The sequence below is a fragment of the Triticum urartu genome, chromosome 5A (assembly GCF_056163025.1).
Source record: "Triticum urartu cultivar PI428250 chromosome 5A, HENAU_Tu73, whole genome shotgun sequence".
Classification (NCBI taxonomy): domain Eukaryota; kingdom Viridiplantae; phylum Streptophyta; class Magnoliopsida; order Poales; family Poaceae; genus Triticum; species Triticum urartu.
Window position 1 is genome coordinate 682,530,520 of NC_141877.1, and position 11,562 is coordinate 682,542,081.

Genomic DNA, 11,562 nt, shown 5'->3' on the forward strand with positions numbered 1-11,562 from the left:
ACAAAGATCAGAAATAATAGAAATTACATTCGGATCCGTAGACCACCTAGTGACGACTACAAGCACTGAAGCGAGCCGAATGCGCGCCGCCGTTATCGCCCCTCCATCGCCGGAATCAGACACAACTTGTTGTAGTAGACAGTCAGGAAGTCGTCGTGCTAAGGCCCCGTAGGACCAGCGCACCAGAAGAGCAACCGCCGCAGATGAAGAATAACGTAGATCGGAAGGATCCAATCCAACGACACATGGACTTAGACGAACAACGACGAGATCCGAGCAAATCCACCAAAGATAGATCCGCCGGAGACACCTCCACACTCCCACCAACGGTGCTAGACGCACCGCCGGAACGGGGACTAGGCGGGGAGACCTTTGTTCCATCTTCAGGGAGCCGCCGTCGTCTTGTCTTCTTGAGTAGGACACAAACCCTAGGAAAACTAAAAGAAACGGCTAAAAACGGAGCCCTTCTGCTGGCCCTTGCGAAGATCCACCACGCCCCCATGGCCCTAGGGCCACCGGAGAGGGCGCGGACCTACGGCGGCGCCGACAGGAGGCAGAAACCCTAGCTTTTTTTGTGGAGGAGGAGGAGGCGGCGGCTAGAAAGGCTTCTGTCCTATCAGGCTCAACAGTTCCCAACAAATAATCTTATATATGGTGTTCACTTGTTCTTGAGGGTGTTTGCAGAAAATGCTCCGCATGATTTGTTAGAGGAGCCAAGATATTGATGGAGATTTGAGTTTGAATCCTCTCGCATGATTCGATGGGCTAACTCTTGTGGACGGTGTGAACCAATCTGTGGTTGGATGGTTAGAGGGATTGTGGTATTCCTAGTCCATCAGGATTCAAATCCCGGTGCTCGCATTTATTTCTGGATTTATTTCAGCATTTCCGGCGATGCGCATTCAGTGGAAGGAGACGTTCCCGTCGACGACAAGGCGTCTACGGTGACTTCGTAAATCTCAAGATGATATGCTAGCTTGGTCTTTCAAAGATGCTCATAGGGGATAGGGTGTGCATGTGTGCGTTTATAGGGATGAACGTACGTGTGTGTATATGAGCGCTTGTGTCTGTACTGATGTTAAAAAAAAACTCTTGTAGATGGTCCACATGGCTTGAGAAACCACTAGGAACACCGATTGTGTTTTTGTTTTTTGACCCAAGCAGTCCGGTCTTTGAAACTAATGGAATGGGTTGGTCCAGAAGCTCAAGGTGAGGAGGCCCTGAAGAACAAGGACAATGTGGTGGCACCAAAGCCGCCGGAGAATCAGGATCTCCCGCGCCTCCATTTGATTAGCTTAATTAATTTGTTCCCTAAAAAAGCTTAATTAATTTGTAATCGCGAGAAGAAGAGTGAACCAATGATAGAGAGACACGTGGTGAAGAGAAGGTAAGAAAATAAGCATAGAATCTCGTACTGGGGGCAATCAGTTGACCAGCTTATTCAAATCAAAGTACGAATCTGTTTTCCTTAAATGCGATCTGACATGTACGAATAGGATATCTTAGTCAACACGTGTCAGCCTACTCTTAAAATAAGGTCCGTGAACACGATTTGATTTCTGGGCACGTACAAGTAGTAGTACTTCCTCTGGATCTGGATGTGGTACAAATTGTCAACACGCATCGTCAAAAACTACTACTGCTGGTAATCTACTAATCTTGATATCACTGTCATTTATGTACCAGATTTGCTGTTAGCGGAGCAAGTAGAAAATGTGTTCAATTCAGTCGATTTCGCCTAGTACCCGAGGCCGATACGGGGCGAAGACGTGGCTTACAGAAATGAATGTATCTAGACATATGTTTGGTCAAGTAATTCGGGACGGATGAAGTATTTCTTTTGAACAACTGATTTATTGGTGCTCCCTATATATATATGCTTGGATGAAGTTTAAGAAGAAGTACAAAAAAAGGAGGGGGTCAAGCAAGGACCCAAAATCAAGCTACAAGGATGCACCGCCACATCCAGTGACAGCGACAGCGGCCCAGAGATGCAGCGGAAGCAACCCTGTCATGTCATCATCTTTTCATTTCGCTAATAATAAAACAGTGTACAAAATAACAAAATGGTGATTCGATATTTCTGTCTTGTGTAACAACCACCAAAGTGCACGCTCAGTTTGACAAGACTAGGCTACGAGCGGGCGCACGTCGTCCTTGAGCGGCCCGGCGTGGCGGAATCCGTAGGCGCGGAGCACCTGGTCGTCGGCGAGGTTGAGCGCGCGCCGCATCCCCTCGGCGCAGCTCTCGTTGGAGTAGATCTCGTTGGGCCTGCCGCCGCAGGGGTTGCATCCGGTGAAGTGCGTCACGAAGGGCCGGCGCCAGGCGGACGCCTTCTGCCCGCCCCCGTCGGGCCCCGGGACGCCGCCGTCCTTCTTCCTCAGGGCCGCGTTCCTCGCCGCCGCGTACAGCGCGTGCTCCCCCTCCGCGTGCCGCCGCCGGAGCGCGGGCCCGAACCGCCGCTCCGCCGCCCGATACCGCTCCGCGACGCCGTCGAGCTTGTCCACGATCTCCGCCCAGTAGCCCTGGAAGTAGTACTGGTTCTCGAGGTAGGTCCTGGCGCCCCATTTTTTGGGGTTCTTGAGCAGCAGGTATGCCAGCGCCGACTGGTCGTCGGACTCGGCGTCGGGCTTGTCGCTGAGCGTGGCCTTGAGGGTCTTGCCCCATCGCGCGTACTGCGGCGAGGCCGGGCCCATGCTGGCCCATGCGTCCATGAAGTCGAGCGACCACTGGCAGTTGCGGATGAGGAAGACGCCGGCGTTGAGGCCGACCCAGGACCTGGCCTCGTACACCTCCCTGTCCCAGCCGTGGACGACGAGGTTGTAGTCCTTGTACCTGGTGGCGAGCGGGGGCGCGAAGTCCATGTCGGTGACGACGGCGTCGGCGTCGAGCCACCAGACCCACTCGGCCTCCGGGTGGGCGAGCATGGCGGCGCGCACCACGGGGATCTTGGCCCAGTAGGCCACCATGTCGGGCTGCAGCAGCGCCGTGTTGTAGAGCAGCTCGATCCCGTGGAGGCGCGCGTAGTCGACCTTGTTCTTGAGGAAGCGGAGCAGCATGTGGTCGCCGCCGTCGCCGGCGCAGGGGTAGGACTGGGAGCCGGAGAGCATGAGGACGCGCTCCCCGGGGCCGCGGCGCGCGCGGAGGCCGCGCGGGTAGTGCAGGCGCAGCCACTCGGCGCGCTTCGCGTCCCAGCCGGCCACCCGCCGGTCCACGGCGTAGGAGAGCTTGGGGTCGTCGTAGAAGGTGCGCGGGCGTGCGGCGACCCTGGCGTAGAGGCCTTCCTCGGAGTCGTTCTCCTGCTGCTGCGGGAAGGAGGTGGGGAAGGGGAGGGAGGGGCCGGCGACGAGGTTGGGCACGGGCGCGGGCGCGAGCAGGGATGAGAAGCAGAGGAGGAGGAGCACGGCCGCGACGGCGCCCGCGGCGAAGACGAGCGCGTCGTGGACGCGCGCGGCGAGCACGACGTGGCCGTGCGGCCTGTGCGCCGCGGACGCGCCGGCCTTGCCCGCCGTCCCCGTGAGGCCGAACGGCGCGGTCTCCGAGGCCATAGTGGCGGTGAGTTCCCTCGAGGGCCGCGCGGTGTCTTTAAGCCCAAAAGCAGAGCTGGAAAAGCAAGGCCAGTGAGGACTGTGGAGTGTGAGGCGAAACGAGGGGCGTGGCGCTGTGAGGCAGCAGGCAGCAGGCAGGCAGGCAGCGGCGGGAAAGGTGATGGCGTGGGGGATGGGGTTTGGGGTTGGACCGGGGAATGGCAGGGTGGAACGGGAGCGCGGGGCCGCGGATTGAGGTCGAGGGGATGGATCTTGTTTCTCTTCTCTTCTCTTCTCTTCTCTTCTGGGATGTGTCGGCCGCCGGCGCCGGGAGCGGCGTGGGGCTTGCATGGGCCTTGTTTTTGTTTCTTTGGGATTTGTTTTCTTCCCGTTAAGTTTTTTGGACCACTCCTCCTAACAGTGTGTGTAGATAGATTGGAATTGCCGAGGCGTAGGCACACCTCATCCCCTCCGATTCGGATCACGCCATTAATGCGCATCGAGATCTGCGCCTAATTCTGGCTTGTGTGTACATGTACTATTTTGGAGATGCATTTCTGATACGCCTATGCCTTCCTTATTTGTAAAGAGAGATTTCTAGCCCGCATGCAAAAAAAAATAATTAATTGAATGGCCTTATTGATTTTCGGTCATCCGAGAAATAGTTACTCCATATCTATTGGATTAATGTCGGGCTCGCTGATTTTTAGTCATCCTAGAAATAGTTAAGTCATATTCAACTCCATATCTATTGATTAATGTCCCGGGATTCATGTTGGTCTGTTTTTCTCCCATGATACGAGGTCAGGCAACCTATGGTGAGATTTTTTCTGTCTTTTTAAGAAGCCATGATGTGCCTTCGTATGATACTCTCTTCGATCCATATTAATTATTGCTGAATTTTTTCTTTTTCTTTTTGGTTGGTATGGGCTTTATTATGAACGCTGGCCTTTTTTATTTTTTATTTTTGGTTTTGTCATGGGCTATATATGGGTTGTACGAAAGAGTGGAGCTGGAAGGAGATGAGCGCTCATTTCTTTTTTGTGTTGTTCTTTTCCTTCTAAATGTTCTTTTTTTATTTTCTATTTTCTATATTATTCTTTTTTACTTGATGTTTTTAACCTATTGTTACTTAATTTCTATAATTGGTGAGATTTAGTTAATTATGAAACACACAACTCAATAATTTTTTTTACTTTGTTATTTTTGTTTTCATTACTCTTTCATTTGTTATTGTATTATGAATCGAGAGAGATTCTAGAAGCGCACAAACCTTTCTGCGTCCATGGAGCTGCCAAAAAAGAGAGAGTAAATTCATTTGTAAAGCACATGCCCCCTTCATTAATGAGACCTGATGGAGGCCACAAAACTCTAACATCTGAGGCACCCCCACCTCTCAGCGCCAATATGAACACCGAAGGCGAGGGGGCCGAAAGAAGCACTAGCGGTAGCTGTTGTTCTTCATCGTGTACCCCCAACTTCTCTCCATGTATTATATGGTTGACGACATCTCTCCGTTGGCGTCCAAGCCTAAACTAGGCTCATATCATATAGGCCCAATGTGGACCCTATGCTATTATCTCAAAGTCCGAGCAGAGCCCATATAGGCCCAACGTTGTGCCCGTGCTGAAAATAAGGAGGTTTCCCTTTCTTTTTCTCCATCTGAACATTTCTAGAAAATGAACTATATGTCTAGCCATAGAGGAAGAGCATGCACTATATGGAGGAGTCCGCAACACCAAGGCAGACCAACGAAGCTAAGCTAGTATACGTATGGCGGTATGGTAGGAAACGGAGGTTGATCCAGGGCCACAAATTTCCCCACCAAAATTAGGCATATGCATGGCCACTAGCAAGTTAAGTAAGCACTGATCACTCCTACTCTCTAATTAGGTGCAAGATATATACTCAATCGCGGTCCAGTTGTAGCTACCTAGAAATTAAAAGTCCCCCTCTTCGATTCGAAGGCAACTTTGATACGCTGCTTGTCACCGATGACCTTTTGATCATGAGACGGTAAAGTCATCTGTGACACACAGAGCATGAAAGATGCGTGTTTCGGTCTCCAATTTGTCTGTCATGTTCGCATTTCCTTTCGAATCCATGAAGGTATACCTGCATCGTATCCTTGGAGGTTTCGGTCGCTGAGGGAGCTCTGTATGCAAAATCGTTGCCCAGATGAAGAGGGCCGTCCCTAGATGCAGAATCGTACCAGGAAATTGGAGTTGTTTCGTAGTAGAACAAATACAAACTTCATGAAAAAAATATAGAAAAAAAGAGATACAAAAGGCCCATAGGTTGGCCCGTTTTGGCGAAGACCCGTAAGTTAGTCATAAAGCCCAAAGTAGATAACAAGTGTACATGGCGGCCTAGCCCATCTCAAAATCGAGACCAACTGGGCTGGCCGGCGATCGAAATGAGCGGCGGCGTTCCTCTTTGTACTACGGCTACGGCGGCGGCGATGGATCCTTCTCAAAAAAATCGTATAAAGGATAGGGCGGCCATTTCACACGCCGTACTAAAATACCCATCCGCCGTACGCACGCCCGCGTCGTCATACGGCGCTGTCGCGTACGCCCCCCGTCCGCGCCCACGTCCGGTGTACGCCCGCCCGCATGGACCCCTGCCCCGCTGCGTACGCCCATGCGGTTCGAGTGATTAAAAAAAACCGATCGGGCGAACCCTATCTTCACGTCGCCTCAGCCGCCGCCTCTCGCGCCGCCACCACCGCCTCTCGCGCCGCTGCCGCCGCCGCCGCCGCGATCTCCGCCAGTACCTGGCCGACGGGAAAAAGACCTATGCGTTATGCGCTACTGGACGCTGAGAACCGCCTAGGTGGAGCAGACGGCGGCGCCGTCGTCAGCTCGGCGTGCTGTTCGCCCTCGCGTTGTGCGTGACTAGACGCCGACAACCGCCTCGGTCGGGCAGACGCCTCCGCGGCCGTCAGCTCGTACCTGTTCGCCGTCGAGCCTCCGACGAATCCCAACACTATTCTCAGACAATCATGTCTGACGAAGGCAACGAGGTACGTGAGGCGCTGGCATAGTGATTTAAAAACGAATTTTAATTGCGAAGATGTTACGTGATGTTTGAATGGATCTTTGATTATATATGAACGTGTATAGATGGAGGCTGAAATAGGATATGACGGTGATGATGGCGGTAGAGAGGACGGATCATTGTCATTGGATGAAGACGAACATGATGGCGAAAATTATATGAGTTTGGATGAGTCTTACAGTGACAATGTAAGTGTTCTGCATGTTGTTAACCATATTAAATACAAGCATCCACGATGACAATAACATGTTTGACTTTGCACAGGTAGGAGGGGATGATGACAATGACGATATGGATGTAGATGATTCATATGCTGAAAGCGGAAGCCATGTAGGTTTAGATTAATGTAGGTTATTTTAAAGTGACATGAAAAACACATCAAATCTTACATATCATATTTAAAATTTGCGCAGATGGAAGTGAAAGGGTACTATGAGTGGAATTTTTTCGATGATGGCAATGACGAAAATGATATCGATGCATCTTATAATGATAGCTCGAGCAAAGTAAGTAGTGCAAAGTGAATACATATGATAATCCTTATACAACTATTTACTGACATATAAGGTTGTTTGTATTTTTTTCAGGGAGAGGTTGGTGGCGCATGCAAAAACGATGATGATGCCGATGGTGATGAGTGCAATTTTGACACTGGGTACGATGAATATCAGCAAGAATCACTGGACATGCATTGGACGGTGATGTCCACGACGTTCAGGACAGACGAGGAGGCATATGATTTCTATAATGACTATGCGAAAAGCGTGGCTTCAGCATTAGGAAGGACAACTTGAAATATGCAAAGGGTATCGACGCACGTAGGCGCTTGAGGAGGTTTCTCTGTTCAAGGGCCGGGAAACGACATGCCAAGTTTTGTATCATGGAAGGGAAGAAGCGCGGGCTGAGAGCGGAGACTCGGTGCTATTGCGAGGCCCATCTAACTGTGAGATCATAGTCACACTCTTGCTAGACCGGATGAAGTTATATATCTTCGATCTCATAATCAGATAAAGGAATACCAGAAGCTCGAGATCTTAGCAATGGCAGGTGCTGGGCTAAAAAAACATTGGATTTATGAAAACTTCATTAGTAGGTATGGATCATATGCACGGGCTGGTTTCGGGAGGAGGAAGCTTTATAACATGTGTTATAGGGAGAAAATGAAGTTGCTAGCAAAGGGTGACGCGGACACTGCGATTGGTATCATGATGACGAGAAAGGCAAGGGATCCAGACTTTTTCTTTGAGCACACTGTTGACGCAGAAGGCAAGCTAAAGAACATGTTCTGGTGTGATTCTCAGTCACGTCGGGATCACCTTGACTTTGGTGATGTAATCATATTCAACAACACTTACAAGATAAATAGGTACGAAATGCCATTCATACCTTTTGTTGGTCTAAACAACCATCGTTGCACCATTGTGTTCGGTTGTGCTGTTGTATCAGATGAGACGAAGGATACATATGTTTGGGTGTTGCAGACCTTCTTGAGAGCTCATTGTCAGAAGAAGCCGAGGTCTGTAATTACCGACGGAGACACGGCCATGATAAGGGCCGTCAGGAAGGTCCTTATTGACGTGTGGCATCGACTTTGTTTGTGGCATATAGAGAAAAACATGCAGAAACACCTCCATCACAAGTCCCTTAAGGAGTTCAGGTCTCTTATTTACTATGCTACTACACATGATGAGTTTGAGGCGAGATGGACAGCTTTTAGAGCTAAATGGGAGTCGAAGAAAACTGAAACATGGTTGCGTAGGATGTACAGGAAGAAAAGGCTTTGGGCTGCGTCATATCTCGCCGGTGGGTTCTTCCTTGGTATGCGGAGTAACCAGAGGAGCGAGAGTCTGAACTCTTGCCTTCTTGCCTTCATATGCATCTTGACTCTGGCATGACAATTAATTGTTGATATGGTTGTGCATTATGAAAACTGCATTGTTCGGCTCCGTGAGAACGAGTCACGCGACGACTGCATGTCCACACAGACACTCCCTGTACCAGCAGTCGACGAGTTCAAATGCATTGAAAAAGCCGCTGCTCGTGACTTCACTACGGTGAACTTTTACCTCTTGCAGAAAGAAATGAAGAAGGCAGCGGATCTTGAGATCATAGATAGACTCAGTGGAGCCGCCAGTAGGAGATTCATAGTGGCATGGAAAAATAATAGGCAACTGAGCTTCAAAGTGGACTATACACCTACTAATTCAGAAGAAACAGTGAAGTGCAATTGTGATAGTATGAAACGTAAAGGTCTTCCATGCAAGCATGTTCTTTATGTTTTGGCCAGGTTGAACGTGAAGGACTTACCTAAGGCTGCGAAGATTCACCAAGAATGCTAGAGGTGGTCTGCCCATGAAACGCACTAGCGATCTCTTCGCATGGGGATGGGCAGGTACTGAGGAGAGAACTAAGTACAGTGAGTTGACTATCTTGTCTGCGGAAGCAAATCATGTGGCATTGTCATAGACCATTCTTATTTGACAAACTGAAGGCTGCTCTGGAGGATGTGATAGTAAACAAGGACGTTGAGGAGGAAGATTATGTGAGACAGCATAGGGTTGCACATGACGATGCTTTTGTGCCGGATCAAGATCATGTTTTTGTTGGTGATCCAGAGAAAATCAATACGAAAGGAGCACCGAAAGGGCAGAATAACAAAGGCCGTGGTAAGGAACCTGTCGTGACTACAAACGGTAGACCTAAAGGTTTCGATGAGAAACCTCCTGTACGCCTATGCGGTTTATGTAGAATAAAAGGTCAATTCAAAAATAATTGTCCTCAGAATCCTAAGTATGTGCAGACCTTTTTATTAACGTTCTTTTCTTGTTTAGTTTGTTCTTTACAAAATTTTGACATATATTATAATCTTTCTATGCAGGAACATGACATGATGATCATAGCAAGGATTATTTGAATAAAAAGAACAACTTCAGAATAAAGTTGACGATTTATTTGGTTGAATTAAAGAATAGTACTTATATATTTGTTTCGGCACATCAATACGGAAGACTTGTAATCGGTGTTTACTTATGTCATATTTGTTGACAGTACACTCGTTGTTTTTAATATGATATGCGACATACACATTTTACGTTATAATATATATTTCTTGGCGCTATAGGCATTGTTTTTAATAGAATATATGATGTATACATTATTTTCAGAGAAATATATGATTCCATGTATAAAACATGCATGTTGGGCAATCGAAGGCGTTGTACAGCGCCGGTTGCTTTAATTTAAAATAAAAACGTTAACAGCCGCTTGGCCTTGAGTGGCGCCAACGGGCGCAAAGGGGCACTACGTACGAAGACGATTCTGATGCCGCCGCAGATGATGATCCCGAGGCAGACGCCGCCCAGGGTGCAAGTGGGCCGACGGGGAATCAACCTTGGGGGCGGGACAGGCCAATCCTGGAGCGACACGCGGCGCGGGCCGGCTGGCCAAATGACGCGGCCCACGTGCGCCATCTCACGCCGAACACGTGGTGCCGTCTGAGCCGCACCAGGCGAGCACGTGAGGTGCGGCGCGGCGCAAGCGACGCTCGCCTCCTGCGGCGTGGGCGACGCTCGCCTCTGATACGTCATCATCATATATCAACTGGGTATTTTAAAGCCCAACATCGTACATTTGCGTGAACACTCATTCAACACAAAATATAAATTAAATTTTAAAATATCAAATGATTAAAATGTACTTTAAATAAATTTGTCAGGCTACATAATCTAGTCATGTAAAAAATATTTGGAACTCACATAAAAAATATAGCATCCACACACAATTCTCACTCATGAAGACATAATGTTTTGAAAACCACGTAGAATTCTCATATTAGATTTTTATTTTTGTTTCCTCTTCGCAAGTCGAATTACATTGTTATTCACTTCTGTAACTTATTTTCTGGGGACAAAATAATTCCAGCTATCATTCTTTCTCTCGAACTATCAATAGATTCCTAAAAAGAAATAAAAATAATTTTAATTTCATCACTTATACATAATATGATGTACTCCCTCCATTCCCTTATACAAGGTCATTATGAAAAATAAAATTTGCATCTATACAAGGCCACTAACTATAATCGATGCAAAAATTAATGATGTTTTCTCGTGCTATCAACTGTTTTAATACTTACATGCATGTAGTCATAATGACACTGTGCTACTTCCTTCTAATTCCTTTCTTGCATGCATGAGGGAGTATTAATGATCACAGCTAACGAAAAGAAAAGTGGACTTGCAAAGCAGTCATTAAATTTTACCTTGGTACCTGTAATTTGAGTTTGCGGCCTTGTATAAGGAAATGGAGGGAGTACTAATTTTTCATACTAAAAATGTACCACCTAAGAAATAGCAGTATAAAATTTTCTCCGTCCCAGTATTGAAAACAGCGAAGAACGAACATCCCACATGAGTTCCTGTGTTCGAAAATCACAAGTGGAATTTTCAAAGCACGTTAAGTAAGATAACACTGAATCAATTAATGTATTTCGAAAGCACATGCAACATGTAACTCACCCATCTTCTTGTTGAGGCATGTCGTACGGGACTGTAGGCCATGCAGACACATCGAGGAACGACATAATTGCACTATCATTTGCATCTTGGATATCTCCTACAAGTTGCTCTCTCTGACAAAAAAATACAAACACGTTGACTACATACGGTAAACAAATTATATGGTTAATTGTACACACATGAATATTCACCCAAAAAAATTGTACACACATAAATACGAAACTTACAAAATTTTCAACGAATTTCCTGGTAGCTTGTAACGCCCCGAGACCGATGTGCCAGGTGTCGTTCAGTTATTCGCTGGTGTTGCCTTGGCATTGCTTGCGTGTCATGCATTGCATATCATGTCATCATGTGCATTTCATCTGCATACGTGTTCGTCTCATGCATCCGAGTTTTTTCCCCGTTGTCCGTTTTGCATTCCGGCGCCTCGTTCTCCTTCGGTGGTCATTTCTACC

General features: G+C 47.9%; 1 protein-coding gene across 1 annotated transcript; it reads right to left on the bottom strand.

Moving 5' to 3' along the window:
- Nucleotides 1-1,929: 1,929 nt before the first annotated feature.
- Nucleotides 1,930-3,795, bottom strand: LOC125506571 (putative glycosyltransferase 6). Its single transcript, XM_048671362.2, has one exon. The coding sequence runs from the start codon at nucleotides 3,546-3,548 to the stop codon at nucleotides 2,130-2,132; it is 1,419 nt and encodes a 472-aa protein (XP_048527319.1). The 5' UTR covers nucleotides 3,549-3,795; the 3' UTR covers nucleotides 1,930-2,129.
- Between the last annotated feature and the right edge of the window lie 7,767 nt (nucleotides 3,796-11,562).

Excerpts from the sequence above, each read along its gene's own strand:
- LOC125506571 (XM_048671362.2), bottom strand. The coding sequence starts at position 3,548 with ATGGCCTCGGAGACCGCGCCGTTCGGCCTCACGGGGACGGCGGGCAAG.